Source organism: Hemicordylus capensis, chromosome 4 (genome assembly GCF_027244095.1).
Source record: "Hemicordylus capensis ecotype Gifberg chromosome 4, rHemCap1.1.pri, whole genome shotgun sequence".
NCBI classification, from domain to species: domain Eukaryota; kingdom Metazoa; phylum Chordata; class Lepidosauria; order Squamata; family Cordylidae; genus Hemicordylus; species Hemicordylus capensis.
In genome coordinates, this window is record NC_069660.1 from 318,554,950 (window position 1) to 318,574,884 (window position 19,935).

General features: G+C 47.7%; 1 protein-coding gene across 2 annotated transcripts in view; it reads left to right on the forward strand.

Moving 5' to 3' along the window:
* The window catches only part of ZC3H3 (zinc finger CCCH-type containing 3), a 379,413-nt gene that overhangs the window by 85,974 nt on the left and 273,504 nt on the right, over positions 1-19,935 (forward strand). The window contains exons 2-4 of one of the 2 annotated variants that reach the window (XM_053250211.1): positions 11,177-11,236; positions 14,343-15,669; positions 18,840-19,039. In XM_053250211.1, the coding sequence (XP_053106186.1) occupies positions 11,191-11,236; positions 14,343-15,669; positions 18,840-19,039 (1,573 nt within the window). In that variant the 5' untranslated portion in view covers positions 11,177-11,190. Of the gene's footprint in view, positions 1-11,088; positions 11,237-14,342; positions 15,670-18,839; positions 19,040-19,935 lie in introns of those variants that run through there. The other variant, XM_053250209.1, reaches the window with a different exon arrangement.

Consider the following 19,935-nt stretch of genomic DNA (forward strand, 5'->3'; position numbering starts at 1 on the left):
ATGTCTTATTAGGCTGTTCGGTGTCATATAACACTGATATGATAGCTTCAAAATGTTTTCTTTCATATTCGTGCACATAGCACTGAAAGCTTGATGACTAAAATGTGATTCCACTCTCGTTCAGTAATTGCCTCATTAAGTACATTCACCCATCTGATTTTAAATGACTCACAAGGCTATATATCTTTATAAAATAATATATGCTACAATTTACTCAGCATTCTTTTACTAGGTGTTGAAAAAAGGGGGGGAAAGCTTTCATATGTGGTATTAAAAGTTCTTAATTGTCTGTTTTAAATTTTATTCTATATATAACATTGCAGTCTCACCATTCATTCTATGGGACAAATAAAAAGAGGAGGACGCCAAACATCTCCCAGCATAGGACCACTTCAGGACTGCAGCAAAACAACATGCTTTTTCATCATAGGAATTGTTGGACAGCAGTTCAGAACCATCCTTCATTCTCTTTAAAGAGGGGGAGAAGAGCAGTGACGGGAGAGGACGGCCGTGGCTATTCAGGGGAGGAGGCGGCCACAGATCTCCTCTCGGCACAGGACCACATGGACGAGCACACAATACTTTGGGACGGTGGTAAGACACCATCCTGTTTCCCTATAGAAATCAGTGGATTGCAATGAAGACCAGGAGAAAAGGAGAGGACAGGAGAGGACTGGTATGGCTAGTTAGGGGGAAAGGAGCCCACACATCTTCTCCCGGCACAGGACCACATGGGAAAGTGTGGAAGCCTTCGGGATGGCAGTAAGAAACCTTCCTGTAGTGGACTGAGGTGCAGAACTGTCCTTCATATTCTTTATAGATGAGGAGAAGAGGTGTGATAGGAGAGGATCGGGGTGGCTACTTAGGGGAGGAGGTTTTGTCCTCCCAGCACAAGACCACCTGGGAGAGTGTGCAAGCCCTTGGGACGGCAAGAAGACATCATCCTCTTCCCTTACAGAAATCAGTGGACTGCAGTGCAGAACCATCCTTCATGCTCTTTACAGACAAGGAGGAGTGACAGTAAAGGACTGGCATGGCTAGTTGGGGGAGGGAGGATGCCCAATCTCCTCCATAGGATTATGTGGGAGAATGTGGAAGCCTTCAGGACAGCGGTAACTAAGACACCATCCTCTTTCCTTCCAGAAGTCAGTGGACTGCAGTGCAGAACCGTCCTTCATTCTCATTACAGAAATGGAGAGAAGGAGTGATGGGAGAGGACTGGCATGGCTAGTGAGTGGAGGAGGCGGCCACACATCTCCTCCCAGCACAGGATGATGTAGGAGAGTAATGGCAGAAGAGAGGGCGTGCCCTCAACTCCTGCCTGTGGCTTCCAGCGGCATCTGGTGGGCCACTGTGCAAAACGGGATGCTGGACTAGATGGGCTTCCTTGGGCCTGATCCAGCAGGGCTGTTCTTATGGTCTTATGAGAGTGCGCAATACTTTGCAATGGAAACACCATCCTGTTCCCTTATAGAAACTAGGGATGTGCACGAAAAATCTTCAGCACAGCGGGGGTAGTACTTTAAGGGTGGGGGAGAGTGTACTCACCCCCCCGCCGCATTTCCCCTGCTGGCACTCTGTAAACTTTAAGCCCCTCGGGGCGGCAGCGTTCTTCCCTGCCGCCCCATTCCCCCCGTCGGCCGGAAGTGGCCGGAAGTTGCGAGCGTGTGTGCGCGCATGGCAAACATGCACGTATGATGGGCGCACGCACACTCGCAACTTCCGGCCACTTCCGGCCGACGGGGGGGGGGGGGGAACGGGGCGGCAGGGAGGAACGCTGCCGCCCCGAGGGGCTTAAAGTTTACAGAGCGCCAGCGGGGGAAATGCGGTGTGTGTGGGGGGTGAGTACACTCTCCCCCGCCCTTAAAGTACTACCCCCGCTGTGCTGAAACGCTGAATACTGCCCCAGCGCCGAAACGTTTTGGAGACCTTTACAATGGCCTCCGAAACGTTTCGGGCACATGCCTAATAGAAACCAGTGGACTGCCATGCAGAACTGTCCTTCATTCTCTTTACAGACCAGGGGAAGAGGAGTGAAAGGAGAGGACTAGTGTGGCTAGTTAGGGGAGGAGGAGGGCACACATCTCCTCCCTGTAGAGGGCCACGTGGAAGAGCATGCAAGCTTTCAGGACAGTGGTAAGACACCATCCATTTTCCTTCCAGAAGTCCGTGGGCTGCAGTGCAGAACCTTCCTTCATTCTCTCTTCAGACCAGGAGAAGAGGGCGACAGGAGAGGACTGGGTGGTTTCCAGATAGCGAGCCTTAACAATGCAAAAAGTGGTGTATGGAACGTTTTTGTGTGCTGAATTCAAACCACAGTTGCAATCCATTATGAGCTACAACGGGGAAATACAGCTATTTTTCTGTCATGCATATGCGACGTTATAGGGCTACAACGCAACAAAATCCGGAAAAAGGCATCGGAAATGTGAACGGCATCTTGCTTACAGCATGGGGACAGTGCAGGCAGCGCGGAAGCACACAGAGGAGAGGGAGAGTCCATCTGCTTCCCACCCAGTGCTGCCTGGGGTGAAGGACCAGGTGGGTGCTGGGGGGGTCCTTCTGCTGTTGCCTGTCTGCTCCCGTTTCCCCTGTGGGGCTGCTGCCTTGGGGTAACATCTGTGGGGAGTGTGGGTAGGATTGGGACCAGCTCCTGAGGATTCACACAATCTAAAAAAGAAACATAAGATAGACACCAGCAAGAGCCACTGGAGTAGGGTTGCTCTGTCCCCCAGAATTTAGGGTAGCCCCCAGATTTTGGCTCCTCCACCCAGCTGCTAAATTTCACTCGGATTTACACGGATTTCAAACACACTGCCCAGATTTTACGCTGGATCCGATCACATGGTAGGGCAGAGAAGGAGGGGAAAGTATACCAATCTGTCATATAAATAAAATGCAGATTAGTTGCCACATAATTTGCATAATATACAAATTAGGCCACCCGGATTTGGGAAGCTTGAATATGGCAACCCTATGCTGGAGGGATGCTGTGCTAGGGATTGGTCGGGCCAAATGATGTAAAGTTCAGTTGGCAGGAGTACAGAGCTCAAAATGCAAACAACCTTGCTAGCCATCTCTCCCAAGGTGTCATGGCCCAGACCTCTGAGTCAGAAGAGGAGTGGGAGGATTTGTTTGGGAGAGCAGGCTCAGAAGCACAGCAGGAGGATTTGGCTATGAGAACAGACTTGGAAGCTGAGGAGGAATGGCAGCAGATAGGGGAATCTGAAGAGCTGGCAGAGATGAGGGCTGAGGAAACTGATCAGGAGGAAGCTGGAATTTCACCTGTGTTAAGAAGACATCTCAAGAAAAAGGCTCAGTGGGAGACATACAGGCACAAGATCTCGTGGGAGAGGGAACAGAAATGCTGAGTCAGGACAGCCTGATTGGCTGCCGGTTATCTCAAGCCCTATATCAAGCAAACGCTGTTCCTGAGACGGTACTGTCAGCAACGTTGCCTACCGCAGACAGTGTTCCTCGTGCTTATAATTGTTCAAACTTTCTTGTTTCAACCTGTCCTTATTCTGTTCCTTCCTTGCTCCTTTATTTCAGTTTTGCTCAGATATGGTAGAGGGGGGTAACTAGTTTAGTTTCAAGGGGACTTTGTTTTCTTTCTACTACTTTATTTTTGAAAGTTATCCTCCGCTTTTGTCCATGCAGTTAAGCTGCTACTTTCTTATCTACAGAATTTCTATCTTGACTCATAGAAGTGGATCTGGAGGAACCATAAATCCTTTCGGGTCAGCCATGCCAACTTATTTACAACACAAGGCCTAGCAGGTTGCAGTAGAACTGTAACCTGGATATAAATGACCAATAGAAACTCAGATAGCGAAGGAAGCAGATTTATTTCTCAGCGCTGAGAACGGCCCTGGCGCCTCACGGCTAAAAATCCAGGAACCCCCAATCCTTTTTAATAATCCGTTTTATAACATAGCATTTTGGATACAACATATAACTCCACCTTTATGCACCAAACCTTGGCCTATCAGCACCGCTCAATGTAACATTTACAACTCCATACCTTATTTGGTTATTTTTTGGTACATGCTGCATAGCCTAACATAAAATGGCTGTGCTTACAACATAAAGTGGCTGCATAAGCTTACAGAACCAGCTCCCTCACTCCTACCTTCCCTAGCAGTTTCAGCCTGACCTTACCTTGCTGGTGTTCTAGCCTTCCAGCTCACACAACACTCAACAGCATACTCTTCTCTCCCACAGACCTCTTCCTCTTGGCTGCTCAACCCTCCCTTTTATACAGCTCCAAAGGGATACATTAACCAATCAGGGAGTTTCTTCCCTCAGGTAGCCAGAACCTTCTGTCTCCACCTGGAGACAACCAATCACAACGTTTGGTAACTTTCCCTCCAAAACTCTGTAGCAGACAACTTTTACCTCAGACCTGGCTGTTAGAGGTTGCTACCTTTTTGCCCCGCAGAGCCTGGAGGGAACAAAGAACAAACTAAACAAACCATACAACATAATGGGAAGAAGGCATTCCTTCTTCACACAGAGAAATGTTATATTATGGTCCATGGACATTGTTAGAAGGGTAGATTACTCTCTGTATCCCGCTTGTCTCTTGGTTAGGTATTTCATTGGTCACCAGTATCAAATTTCAAACAAAGTTTTATTTCAGTGCTAGCAAAAGCTTTGGGTGTGGCCGCCTGCCTGGTCTGGCAGCCCACCCCCTTTTTATACCTTTGAGTAAACAACTTTCGCACCCGCGCATCATATACAAGCCAAAGTGTTACTTTAACCCCAAAGGTTCCGATTTACTTCCTAGTGTTATATTTCCCATTTACACTCTTAAGACATCTGGCTTGTGGCCTTGGTTTCTGCTCCCCATTGAGACATCCCTTTAAGAAGTGCCATCATAAAATATCCTCAAGGCGTGGGGGTTATCTACCAACAGCTGCAAGCTTCAATGATAAGGCGTCTATCATACTTAGCTAAGTGCTGTGTAAACCAGCTGTGCTTTTTGGCTGTTGATTGCTATTGTGGATAATATTCCAACATTAATTCCTTTAATCTCTGTGTTTCTGCTTATTGCTTCAGCAAGAGGTTCTGTTCCTAACGCAAAAAGCAAGGCTGACAGTGAACACCCTTGACGAGTTCAGGAACACAAGTTAATAGATAAAAACTTGGATTTTAGCTTTAGGTTTAGTATATATTTTTATTATCTTATTAAAGTGAGCACATCTATTAAAAGTGCCCATTGCATCATACAGAGTCTCCCTGTTCAACAAATCAAAGGACTTCTCAGCATCTAGGGGGGGAAAGCTGCAGGTATCCCCCCGTTGCAAAATCAGTCAAGTTCTGTGCACTTCTAGCTGCCGCCGACATGTTTGTCCACATAGAGACCATGATTGGTCTATATGAATTGTTGTAGAAAGTACAGAATTCAGCCTTTTTGCTAAAATTGAAGCAAATTGTAGGCTTTGGAATATGCTCCCTGCTGAAATAAGAGCATCTCCTTCTCTGTTTTCAGGAAGACCCTCAAGACTCATCTGTTCTCACAGGCTTTTAATTAGAATTAATTTTAATAATTTGTTTTAATAATTGTTTTATGCTACTGTTTTGTTTCATGTATTTTAATCTGGGCTAAATTTTAAATATTGTTTTAAGATTTGTCCACTTCCTAGAGATGTATATATCAGGCGGTATAAAAATACGATAGACAAGTAAATAAATAAATAAAATTGAGCGATTTCATTTCCTTACAGAAATCGGTGGGCTGCATTGCTGAATGGTCCTGAATTCTCCTTACAGACCAGAAGAGGAGTGACTAGGGAGGGCTGGCGTGGCTAGTTGGGGGGGGGGAGGAGGAGGCCACACATCTCCTCCCGGCACAGGACCATGTGGAGAGCAGGCAAGTCTTCGGGATGGCGGTTAGACACAACTCTGTTTTCCGTGCAGAAATCGCTGTCCTGCAGATATTGCTCATGGACCTGCCTAGTCCTAGCACCGCCCCTTAGTCTTGGCTCTGCCGATCATTAAGCTGCCTTGTCTATGAAGGCGCCCCCAAGCTCCACAAGCCCCCTGCTGCCACTGTCCTTTTGATTTGCCTCTTAAAGAGAGAAATCCTGATGCTGTTTGCAGCTGGCAGCCCCATACCAACAATTCTCCTCCCTCCCTTATTTCCGGGTCTCCATAGTCTGCTGACTCAGCGCTTCATGAAGTTGTATCTTTTTGCTCTTCTCAGCAAATTTCTCATAAGCCACCGAGAGACTCCTCCAGCCTGAACCCAAGCTGATGAGACTCAGATTTCGAATGTGTGAGCGAGTTAATTGGGTCTTAGTGCATGCTTGTTGCAAGATTCATGGTTCTGCGTGAGGCTGAACTCATTAGAAGGAATAGGACTGTGCTTATTCCAAACTGAATTAAACAATTTAATTTTCCTCGAGTACGCCACCTTCCCTAGGGTATGTTCTCACATGCAGCTTCCCTGCCAACGCAGTGTCAAAAGCCTCTACTTGTTCTTTCAAATTGTTCCACCCTGCCTGCCTCTGCCTCCTATTGAATTCGGCTCGCAAAATAAGGGTCCTCACAACTGCTATGCAGTGTTAGTGGCAGGCAGTGTGTCAGTGAATTCTTAGAAGGTTTAAAATGTGTGTTTGTGTGCTTTTTATTTTAACAAGCACCTACAGTTGGTGCTGAATGCTTCGGATGCCTCCTAGCATTAAGTGGCAGAAGAAAAACAATTAAAATTAGTATTTAATGTTAATTAAAGCATGTCGATAAAAATAGAAATGCACTCAAAAGAAAACATTAAAATATATAAGGAGCCATAAGAGATAACACAAAGCATTCTTATGCATGCTTACTCAGAAGGAAGTAACACTTAGTTCAGTGGGAATTGCTGCCAGGTTAGTATATGCAGGATTGTAACGGAGGCAAGTCAATTCTATGGTCCAATTCCAAACAGCTGCCAGTGCTCTCTCTAAAGTGTGCGCCTGTGTGTGTGCTCAAGTTTTTTGATGTCCACTTAGTTAATTTTAGATCCCACTTAGGTTGAATCAGAGAGGCCCCACTCTGAATATACATGTGCACACATGCCTTGATACTGCCGCCCAGTGAACAAAACTCATTCCATCCACAGATGAAATAACATCTGCACACACAGCTGGGGAGGGACCCTGGCTGCCACTAATGAATTTATACTCCCCTAGGGCAGAGGTTCTCAATCTTGGGTCTGCAGATGCTGTCGGATTACAAGTCTCCTCGGCTACTGTGGCTGGGGATGATGGAAGTTGTAGTCCAACAACATCTGGACACCCAGGGTTGGGAATCTCTGCCATAGGGGTTTATTTGCACTTGCAGTCCTGTTCTTCTCCAGCAGACGTCTTTGGGACTGGTTTGCTTTCTTAAGATTTGGGGGGGCCTTCGGTTTGTTCTTTTCCTTTTCTGGACTAATAGCTTTTCAGGATGAAGGGAAGCTTCCCTTGCTTTTTCCTTTTTAAGCAAAATTTTATTTTAACATTTTAATAATATGTATTAACATTTTAGCGACTATGTGGTCGCTAAGAGTCGACACTGATTTGATGGAACTTAATCAATCAATCAGCATTTTGCTTAAAGGCGAAATTATGTTTCCTGTAAAATCTTTGGACTATGTATTTTTGCCAGATCAATTTGGTTTAAACTTCTGGAGACCTCTAGGGACTCCTCAGCTTGAAGACTGGTAGATATCAAATTGTATTTCCTTGTATTTTAATTGTGATTTTTGAAAACGTTTAAAAATGTTGCTGAGAACAAATAGAGCTTCCAAGTTATCTAAGCAGGAGGAGGGGGAAGTGTTCGATTAACTACGTAGTATATAAAAGCTTATGTTGTATTGAAAACAATGCATGCACCTAAGTTTCTTTATTCATTTCCCCTTATTTTCTATGTAAAATGCTTGATGCCAGAATAAACCACTTTAACTGGTTTCACTCAAACCAGTGAGTCAGTGCTCTGTGAGCTGGTGCTTTCTTTGCCCCAGCAACACATTCCCCCGTCGGTTTAGCCCACCAGGCAAATAAAGGAGCTGATTTTCAGTCATGGCTAATATCTGTTGTTGGACTTCTCTTCCGTGAATTTGTCTAATTTATTAAAAACCATTGGCCATCACCAGTGTTTCCTCTAAAAGGGATTTCCAGATGTTGTTGACTACAACTCCCATAATCCCCAAGCAAAAGCCATTGAAGCTAGGGATTTCTTGGTGTTGTAGTCAACATCATCTTGGAAACCCTGTTAGAGGGAACACGAGTCATCACATCATGTGATGGTGTATCCTATAAGCCAGGTGATCTCAACCCTGGGTCCCCAGATGTTGTTGTGCATCTCCCATCATCATCCCCAGCTAAAATGGTCTCTGGGGAAAAGAAAAGTTGGGAACTCTGGAACTAGAGGCCACTCCATAAGATTCATGACCCCTGGCCTGCTAACTGGACAAAGAACCACATTTCCAATGCTTCCCAAGTGCTAAATGTTGGAGATGCAGTTCCTGATGATATTGGCGCTTAGCACCTGCAACCCTACTGATCACTAGGGACAATAGGAGTAGACACAGCCCATAAGGGCATTCCCTCACTGACGTTTTCTCTACTCTACTGACCCTTTGTTAGAATGAAAGTCTCAGGTTTCATTCTTTCATCTGGAGAGACTTCCGTCTTCTCCTCCTTCTTATATGTAGCATGTAGGCCTTATCTATCTCCCTGATGGATTTCCTAAACAAACTATGTTCTTTAGAACTTTAACTCCATGTCTCCAGACAATATTAATTAGCAATGCTTTCCCTCCCAGAGGTACAGTTATTCACATATTATATTGAACACAGGAGCCTGATTCAGATATTATGCTGTACGAGTGTACCAATGTCTGTACACTTATGCATGTGTTTGTGTGAATGACTGTACCTGTGTTCATTTTAAAAGTGAACCTGGATACAGGCCCTTCAAATGCATGGTACAGATAGGAAGTGTACCTCTGTACCCACGTTCAATATAACATGTGAATGACTGTGCCTGAGTATGGATCTCTACCTGTGTACACTGTACACTCACTGTATGCATGTTGAACATAACACGTGAATGGGCACAGGTACAGCAGTACATCTCCTGTTTTGCACTGTGCATTTGAGAGGCCTGTACCCAGGTTCACTTTTAACACGAACTCAGGTACAGTCATTCACACAAAAACATGTACAAGTGTACAGGCATCTATACACCTGTGCAGAACAACAACAAACATTTATATACCACTTTTCAACAAAAGTTTCCAAAGCAGTTTACACATAGAGAAATAATGAATGAACAGATAAATAAGATGGCTTCCTGTCCCCAAAGGGCTCACAGTCTAAAAAGAAACCATAAGATAGACACCAAAAACAGTCACTGGAGGCACTGTGCTGGGGGTGGATACGGCCAGTTACACTCCCCCTGCTAAATCAAAGAGAATCACTGTGTTAGAAAGGTGCCTCTTCTTTGCTCAGTTAGCATAATGTCTGAATAGGGCTTCAGTGCATAAATGATACTGGAGAGCAGAAAGTTTCTGTCTTTGTCTTTCCTCATAGTTCAGTCTCTGCTCTTCCTCTTCTTTCCCCAAATGCTTCTCCTTCTCAATCTCTCTAGAAATGACACCTCCAAGGGGAGGGCCAGGTGGATGCAGCCTATCTCTCGTGTGCATGCCTGCCTGCCTGCCAATGGGTGCACAACACAAAGAGGCAGCTTCTAGATGGGACTGCAGCCCTGGTCCTCCAGGCTGTTGTTGGCTGCTGCAGTTTATTGTGGCTGAGCATGACGGGCATTGTAGTTCAGGAGCAGCTGAGATGGTGGACTCCAGTGCCTTCAGCAATGTGTGAGAGTGGGGTGGGGGTTGAGCAGTGGGAATCCTTGCTATGGGCGTTGGTTGTTAACAGGGCACCCATGTTTCCATCTGTAGCATATAGGGTCACTGTGAGAATAAAGGGGAGGGGGACATAACCATGTTAGTAAGTTGCTGTCCTAATCGAGTCCATCCATCTTGCTGCTGGTCGTCCTCTTCTTCTCTTTCCTTCAACTTTCCCCAGCATTATGGACTTCTCAAGGGAGCTGAATCTTCGCATAAGTGTCCAAAGTATGATAGTTTGAGCCTGGTCATTTGTGCCTCAAGTGAAAATTCTGGATTGGATTGTTCTATGATCCATTTGTTTGTTTTCCTGGCTGTCCATGGTATCCTCAAAAGTCTTCTCCAGCACCACCAAAGTTCAAAAGAATCAATGCTTTTTCTGTTTTGCTTCTTCAAAGTCCAGCTTTCGCATCCATCGAGTGTCTTGGGAAAAACCATCGTCCGAACGATTCTAATCTTTTTAGGTATAGACACGTCACAGCATCTAAATATATCCTTTCCACACATGACACAGCCCCAGCACAGGACCTCCAGTGACTGTTGCTGGTGTCTATCTAATGTTTCTTTTTAGACTGTGAGCCTTTTGGGGACAGGGATCTATCTTATTTATTTATTATTTCTCTGTATAAACCACCCTGAGCCATTTTTGGAAGGGCGGTATAGAAATTGAATGAATGAATGAATGACCATGCACGCTGCCCTAAACTTGGAAGGATGACGATTAATTTTCATTGTGTTTTTGATAGTTTTAACTTTAATTGTCGAAATGTTTTAATCTTTTTACTGGTTGTTTTTATTTTCTTGTAAACCGCCCAGAGAACTTGCCTTTTGGGCGGTATAAAAACCATGTTAAATAAATAAAACAATACATAAATAACTAAACAAGGCCTTCCAAGCTTTGCAATGCAGCGGGACCGGGAGGAAACCAGCCAGGCGCTCCCTGCAAGACTCGGACCTGTGCAATAGACACATTTATGGCTGCCCCATAGCATGAAGCGGGCCTGGGGGGGCAGCAGCCACCCGACCCAAGACCAAGGGCACCCTAGAGATCAGGGGTGTGTGCCTGCAGAAGAGGCGCTCCCTTCGACATCGGGCGCCGCGCCGCTCACAGCGCAGCAGCAGGGCCAAGGCAAGGCGTCCCTCTTTGGGGAAGCCGGAAGCGACATGGCTCTAGCGCCCTTCCTCCGCTGCCTTACCTCTACGGCCCAAGCGCAGGCTGATGGCGTACGCGGAAGAGAGCGGCCGGGCTCGGGCGCGCGGCGACGACGTCAGAGGCAGAGGGGCGATGGCTGGCTGAAGGAGGAGGAGGAGGAGGGGATGGAGGAGAAAGAGCAGCTGAGGCGCCAGATCCGCCTGCTCCAAGGTGAGGCGACCCCGGTGGCCGGGTGGGCTCCGTCCCCCGCTGGAGGAGACCCAGGAGTCCGGGAGCATCTCCCCTCCCCCACACCGCTGCTTGGAGGACCCAGGTGTCCGGCGAGGGAGGCCCGGGAGCCCCCGGTCCGTGGCAGGTCCAACCCCCGCCCCCCCCGCCGTGGGCTGGCCTGGGAGCCCCCTTCCCCGCGCCCCCTCCGCTGCTGGTGCTGGCATCCTTCCTGGACAGTGCTGTTGACTACAACTCCCATCACCCCCCGCCGAAGGCCATTGCAGCTGCGCATGCCGGGAGTTGTAGTTAACAACATCCGGGGATCCCTGTTGGAGGGAACACTGTTCCTGGACCCCCTTCCCAGGGATTAAGTCCTGTGCGGGGTGGGGATGGGGTCTAGGGCTGCCCGGTTGGCCCCTTCTGTGTGGAACCCCCCACCTTCCCACCCACTCCCTGTGCGTCGGAAGGGCCTCTCGGTGCATTCCGGCCAGCTTGGAGGGTCCCCACCAGGGTTCCCTCTAACTGGGGTTTCCCAGGTGATGTTGACTACAACTCCCATCACCCCCCGGCTGCAGTGGCCTTTGGCTGGGGATGATGGGAGTTGTAGTCAACAACATCTGGGAATCCCTGTTAGAGGGAACGCTGGCCTCACCACAAGGCTCTTCCTTTAGCAGAGGCTCCCAGAGAGCGGTGCATTTCTGCCTCTGGGGCTGGTGCATTGGCTCACAGTCGCTGTGGAAACTCCCGACACAGGAGGCTGCTCCCAAAGCCTTCTGGGGACACTGAAGCAAGCACACAGGTCTGGTGTATCTTTTGGGAGCCCCCTTCTTGCATCCCTTGTGGCCTCCAATAGCTGCTTCATAAGCTCCCCCCCAATACCAATGATTAAATTCATGATGTGGGGACAATTTAGAGGGCTGTGCAAGTTTGGCCCTCCTGCAGATGTTGAACTACAGCTCCCATTATACCTGACTCCTGGCTGGGGATGATGGGAGTTGTAGTCCAAAAACAGCTGGAAGACCCAGGTTATGCACTTCTGGGACAAAGCTATGTGCACCATCACAGGTGACATATGTTGATGTGTCAGTTTCATTGCATGTACCCAGAGTGGGAAGTTGCAACGAGTCATGGCTTCTCATTGCATGCACATGGTAATGAAACATATAAGGGCCCTTGTCATACATGATGACGTTCTGTGCCATGTGTTTGTTTTTCCTAAACAGAGGTTGTTCCCTTAAGAATCGTACCTGTGTGTCATAGCTGCACAAACTTCATTTTATTTATTAGACAATTTATATACTGCTCTTCCTAAAGTGGTTCAGGGTGGCTTATATTAAAATAAAAAACAAACAAACAAACAAAAATATCAAACCAGTTTAAAATTCAAAATTCAAACAAGATATCATTAAAAGCTAGGCGAAAAGGGTGGGTCTTCAAGGCTTTCCTGAAGGCCTCCAACGAAGATAATCTTCTTATATGCATGGGGAGTGCATTTCTCAGGGGTGACAACTGAGGATGCCCAATCCCAGGTCACCACCAAATGAACTGGTGACACCCGAAGACAGATCCTGCCTGATGATCTCAGTGAGCCGTGGGGATCTTGTAGGGAAAGGCGCTCTATCAGGCAACCCAAACCAAAGCCATTCAGGGCTTTAAAGGTAATAACCAGCACTTTGTACTTTGCCTAGAAACATATCAGCAGCCAGTGCAACTTTTAAGAATAGGCATAATGTGGTCTCTCCAGGATACCCCAGAGACCAATCTGGCTGCCGCATTTTGGACTAGCTGAAGTTTCCGATCTACGTATAAAGGCAGCCCTACCTAGAGCACATTGCAGTAGTCCAACCTGGAGGTTACCAGCTGGTGTACCACTGTTTCCAGGTCATTCTCCTCAAGGAACAGGCGGAGTCGTTGAATCAATTGCAGCTGGTAAAAAGTGCCCCTGGCTGCAGCCCCAACCTGAGAAACCAGGGTGAGACCCGGGTCCAAGAGCACTCCCAAGCTACAGATCTGTTCTTTTTTCGGGGGTGTAACTTTGTCCAGAAGAGGAAGTTATATCCCATTTTGCAGATTATGACCCCTGAACACCTCCGTCTTCCTTGGATTCAGCTTCAGTGTATTATCCCTCATCCAGCCCATTATTGCCTGTAGACAGGCATTTAAGGGGGTATTGCCAGCTATACAGGATAACACCCAGCACCAAATCCCCTCATGACCTTACCCACTAGTTTCATGTAGATGTTAAAAAGCATTGGTGACAGAATGCAGCCCTGGGGACCTCCATATAATAGGTCCCTTTTGAAGAGCAACTGTCACCAAGCCCCACCATCTGAAATCTGCCCGAGACATAGAAGCGAAACCACTGTAAAACAGTGCCTGCTATCCCCAAATCTCTCAGGTGATCCAGAAGGGTACCTTGGTTGATGGTAGCTGCTGAGAGATCCAAAAGAACCAACATAATCACACTCCCTCTGTCAATTCCCTGGCAAAGGTCATCTATCAGGCCGACCAAGTCCATTTCAACCCCACAGCCCACCCTAAAGCCAGTGAAATGGGTCTAAATAATCAGTTTGATCCAAGACCTCTTGGAGCTGGTCAGCCACCACCCTTTCAGTCATCTTACCCAACCATGGGAGGTTAGAGACTGGCCTATAATTATCTATCATCAAGGAATCCAGAGTCGGCTTCTTAAGAAGGGATCTAACCACTGCCTCGTGGTATCCTGCCCTCCCTCAGTGAGAGATTTGCCAAAATTGAACCTCTCGAGCATGTATTTTAAGATCCAACTGTTTGGGCTGACTTTGCGGGGCTGGGGTTAGACCACCACAAGGTTGGGGTGGGAAGAGGTTAATAGTAGTAGAGTCTTTTTGGATTTTATTCTCTTGGAATAGGATTTTTAATGGGATTTTTGGGGATGGGCAAGTAACAACTTTAAACAAACAGGGTCACATCTCACAGACATGTGCATAGACGTGCACAGGCATGGATAGATATAGATAGAGATATAGGGGATGTTGTGATTTGAAGGAAATCATGTTGTTAAACTTTCACTCTACTGCTAGGTGGATGCTGCATGCATAACTAACAGAATCCCTTTCCACTTTAGGTCTCATCGATGATCATAAAAACACGCATGGGAATGCACCTGTCCAGGAACCCAGGTGGAGGAATCCCAGGCCGCCTGCCTTCAGCAACCCAAGTGTGTTTTCTGCTAGATATTCCCAGCAAACCCAGAGGGATTTTCAGCCTCACCAGAGCAACGCCTGGAGAAAGAAATATTCTCTTGTCAACGTACCTCCTCGACCAGTGCTTTCTTCTGGAGGTGGCGTTTCTGATACCGCTGCTCGGACTGTCCTGGTCTCCTCAAGCACGGAGGCAAGTGAGCCACAGCTAGTGCTCCCGGAAAGAAGTGTAGGCTTCCGTGAAGGTGATAATCTTGTTGTTGGGGTGCGGAACGACTTGCCTGTGGGCCATGCTACTGTTCTGGGGTCCCAGCAGGGCCCTTTGGGAGCAGCCAGTAGCCTAGCTGCTTCTAGAGGATGTGTAAGCGCTCCTGGGCCTCCAGATGTTGCACGAGGCAGAGGTAACACATCCGCAGGGAGCCTGAGAAGGCCTGTGACTGCAAGAGCAGTCCGGGGTGCACCTGAAGCTGCCTCCGACTTGTGCAGGACTATCAGCGAGAGTGCGGTTGCGATGAAGTCTGAGACTGTGGGGCCTCAGACCTTTCCTGATTGTGAATCGGTTTGCCTGTCAGCAAGGAAGAAACCAGCTCCACAGGTTCCAGCTCTGCATAGCTCACCACAAGCCCCTGCAGTGACAGTGAAACCAGACCCAGGGAGGGTTGCTGGTACATCTGCTGGATGTGCTCATTCAACTCGAGAAGCCTCCTCGGCTGTTGGGATGAGCCTGTCGAAGCACAAACATTCAGTACCTTCTCTCCAAAGAACTCCTACCTTGCCAGCCTCTGCCAAATCCCAAAAGTTCAAGAAAACAAACTACACGTGGGTGGCAAATCCGAATAAATGTGTCCGGACGGTGAAAAGGTGTTCTGCTTCCAGAGCATCTGAAAATGCACGGACGTTTGCAGTGGGTGCAGAGAGGGTGCACAAGTTGCTACCAAGGGGGGACCTGGGAGCCAAGCAAAAGAAATCCAACCCGCATTCAAAGTTGGGGGTGTCTTCCAGCAAGTATAAATGGAAAGCATTCAGTCTCCAGCCTTCTCCTTCCACGTCTGCCTCGGCATTCACATGGCAGCGTAAGGAATGCGACAGGGCCGGAGTGAGCCATTGCACAGAGGCCAGCACTTCCCTTCAGGCTGCGCGCTGTGCACCTCTTGGTCACAGCAACGCGAGGCCGTCCTTTGGGAACACGGGCTTTTTTACTTACAAGCTCAAGAGTCGGACTAAAATAATCAAGAGGAAGGGGAGTGCCTGGTAAGTTATTGGCTGTGTCAGGAGTAAGTTTTTCTGAGACTTTTCCTCTGGTGACGTTTACCACATCAGTTCTGCAGCTGGCATCAACTTTGCACCCAGTGAGGCAGGGCAGGCTCTGTTGATTTGACTTGTAAAGTTTACGTTAGTAAGACGCTTGCACCCTCTGGAATGTGTTCTTTCAGCGGCTGGAGAAAGGGTTCTGATCAAGTGGAGAATGTATATTTGGGACTCTAGATATGTCAGTGGAGGTGCAGGTGACAGGCAGTGAAATGTCATAGTCCTCTGTAAAGGCATAACATTTGTAGGAACATAGGAAGCTGCCATTTACTGAGTCAGACCCTTGGTCCATCTAGCTCAGTATTGTCTTCACAGACTGGCAACGGCTTCTCCAAGGTTGCAGGCAGGAATCTCTCTCAGCCCTCTCTTGGAGATGCGGCCAGGGAGGGAACTGGGAACCTTCTGCTCTTTTCAGAGCAGCTCCATCCCCTGAGGGAAATATCTTACAGTGCTTACACTTCTAGTCTCCCTTTCATATGCAACCAGGGTGGACCCTGTTTAGATAAGAGGACAAGTCATGCTTGCTACCACCAGACCAGCTCTCCTCTTTGTGGTGGTTCAAAGGCACTCAAACACTTCCAGCATCTTTATGAGCTAGGTCCAGATTTCTGTGAGCTTGGATGGTGCCCAAGACACAGAGCCTGGTGGTAGCTTTCTGCAGCAAGACCTGCACTGCTTCAGAATGCAGGCATGAGAGTGAATGAATGAATGCTCTCCCACCTGTAAAAAGCTAGCATGCTGAGGCGAAGCTTTCTAGCCTAGACTGCTTCCTGATATACTAGCTTTCAGCGTGCAGGGAGTGTTTGGTTTTTCTTTCTGTTTTTGCTGGGAACATTCAAACAAACGATTTTTCTGTCTGCATTCTGAAACAAAGCACTGGAAGGTCGTTTTCAAGCACTTGCTCTTGGCACAACTCTTCTGTCTTTCCTGTGCTCTTGAGTCTTTGAACTTCTGCCTCAGTGAACTTACTCCCCTTACCTCATACACTTTGATTCCAGTTTGTAGCACTAAAAAACCAGATCTCCAGTAGTCAAACTAAACAGAGCTAATAGATACAAATACGCTGGATATTTACATACTGCTTTTCCCAAAGTGGTTTCTAGCATCAAATCATCTTCAGTCAGTGTAGATTCATATTGGTATAGTTATTGCAACTGTGGAATATGAGGTTTTTTCTTTAAGGCAGAATTGCAGAGCCTTGCTCTCTTTTTCTGTTTGCTGCTATGCTGTTTATCACATATGTAGCACCAGGAGGGTGATTGTTATTAGATCACTTCTGTGGTGTTGGCTGATTTGGATTGCTGTTTGTTAGACAAAGAAGAGAGCATAGAGGTCAGGTGGTGAAGCCTGGATAGTAAAGAGAGGTTGATTATGGATAGTAAAGAGAGGTTGATTATGGCTCCGTGGCAAACACCTGTTTGGCACGCAGAAGATCTTGGATTCAGTCCCTGGTGGCATCTCTCACTTACAAATTATGGAAAGTAGTACTGGGAAAGGCCTCTCTCTGCCTAAGATCCCAGAGAGTCACTGAGTGTCAGATAAGGTAATACTGGGCTCAGTGGACCACTGGTCTGACTTGGTATACAGCAGCTTCACCTGTAGGGAGGAGAGCTGGTCTTGTGGGAACAAGCATGACTTGTCTCCTTTGCTAAGCAGGGTCTACCCTGGTTGCGCTTGCATGGGAGACTAGAAGTGTGAGCAGCACTGTCAGATATTCCCCTTAGAGCATGCGGCTGCTCTGGGAAGAGCATCTGCATGCAGAAGGTTCCAAGTTCCCTCCCTGGCGGCATCTCCAAGATAGGGCTGGGAGAGACTCCTGTCTGTAACCTTGGAGTAGCCGCTGCCAGTCTGTGAAGACAATACTGAGCTAGATGCAGGGTGGATTTGATTTAAATCAAACTGATTTAAATCACGATTTAAATCACGATTTAAATCACTAGCAGGGTGGATAAAAATAAAAAAATCCTATTTAAATCAAAAAAATCCGATTTAAATAAAAAAAATCAGATTTTTTTGATTTAAATCGGATTTTTTGATTTAAATTGGATTTTTTTTATTTTTATCCACCCTGCTAGTGATTTAAATCATGATTTAAATCATGATTTAAATCAGTTTGATTTAAATCAAATCCACCCTGGCGCCTAGATGGACCAAGGGTCTGACTATGGCAGTTTTCCTATGTTCATAGAAGAGGCCGCCAGGTTTTGTGTGAGGCCTCCGACTAAGAATGCTGTTTCAGTAACTGGTTTTCCTGAGTAGTGGAGAATGGGACTCAGTCCATATGTGCTAGCAGTGCCGAGGGTCCAGCTCAAAAGGGCTGCCATGTGGTGAGGACTCCAAGCAATGTTTGGATCTACTTCCTACATGATCTGGCTGGGCTGAACCATTCCTGCAGTTGTGTGGAGCTGTGGTCAGGGAGTGCTGGCTCACACGGTGCACACAGTCTGACAGAACCCGAAGCCTCCGTGCAGGCCTCCATGAAGCTGCAAGGCTTTAAAAACCCAACGCTTTAAAAACCAGGCGGCTGCAAAAGCTGCCTTCCTGATTGGTCCTCATGGTTGTGAATGGGGACAGATGTGGCAAGGCTGCTTCCGCAGCCACTGGGTGGTTTGGAAGGTGCTCGGCCTTGTCTTGCGGCTTTGCTGCAGTCCTGCTCGGAGCCTCACAGTCCTGTTAGTCTGACCATCATAGCAGCCAGTGGCCTTTCTTTGGGCAGTGACCTTGTGGATTAACCCAGTCCAGGACCAGCTGTGGTGTGAACATACGAAAAGCTCCACTGGATCAGGCCCAAGGAGGCCCATCTAGTCCAGCATCCTGTTTTGCACAGTGGCCCACCAGATGCCACTGCTGGAAGCCACAGGCAGGAGCTGAAAGGGGGGGTATGCCCTCTCTCCTGCTGTTACTCCCCTGAATCTGGTACTCAGAGGCGTCTTGCCTATAGCCCTCCGACTAGTGGCCGTTGATAGGCCTCTCCTCCATGAAGTGATCCAAACCCCTCTTCAAGCCATCCAGGTTGTTGGCTGTCACCACATCTCGTGGCAGAGAATTCCACCAGTGGATGATGTGTTGTGTGCTTCTTGCCATGCCTCTGAGTGCCTCGCTTGTCTTTCCAGTGCTTTAGCTGATAAGAAGAGTGCCTCCTCCTTCCCCACCGTGCTTCTGAAAAGCCGCTACTCTCTCAGGAAGAGGCACAGCCCGCGTGGGAAGGCCTCTCCCGCTGCCAGGAGGGCTGGGAGCAAGGGACTGGTCCTGATTGGCAAGCACAGGCTGCGCCGGCTCCTGGCATCGCGGGGCTACGTTTCAGCCAAAGAAGGTAAGAGCAAACGTGGAAACGGCTTCCTTGGCTGGCTTGTTTGGTGTCCCAGCTGCTGCCCTGGAACTTGCAAGGGAAGTGCTGATATGCTGGTCTGAAAAAGGAGCCACATAATTTAGGCGGTGGAAGTCTGACTTTTTGATTCAGCCAACTCTAGTTGCTGAAGCACTTTAGACCTCTGATTCTCACAAGGTTCTTTCTCTTTAGAGCTGGAATGTGGCTGCATGTCACAGTCTGGTGGTTTGGCCCACAGCCATGTTCACACGGGAGTGTTCCTGGGAGGCTTCAGCATGAGCCTAGCAGGGCTGTACCCATCCAGCTTGGGTGAGCTTCTGTGGCTTTTGCATCCTCAGTCTTGTGCCATTGCAGGCATCCCACCAAACTGGGCTCCATGAGGGCACGCTTCCATGCCACCCTCAATCGCAAAGGAAGACCTTTGTGTATCTGTTCTGTACATCCCAAAGCAGGACTGGGACTGATAGCTGCAGCTTGCTAAGAAGTCTGTGTGGTGGGCTGTGCTGGGAGTTGTACAAAAGTGTGCTCTGGATGCATGCACATAGCACAGCAGCGAAATCTTGAACATCTTCCTATTGGTAGCCTTTGCAAAACTAGAGACCGACAAAACCTGCTTTTGAAACTTAGGGAATTCAGAGTGTAGTTTCAGACATTGGTTGGGAGGTTGTTTCTACGAGGGAAGCCTTAAAAACAGCCTGGTGTGCCTTTGTCTGGATTATGCCCAGTTTATAAAGCTTGGGTGCTGCTAAGCAGAGTTGTGAAAAGCTCATCTTTCATTTGGGTTGCTGCCATCTTCTTAAAGTGAGTTTATCAACTTCCCAGTGAATCCATCTTGGAAAGCTGACATCGCTCAACAAAACAGTCAAATCAGGTGCTGTGTT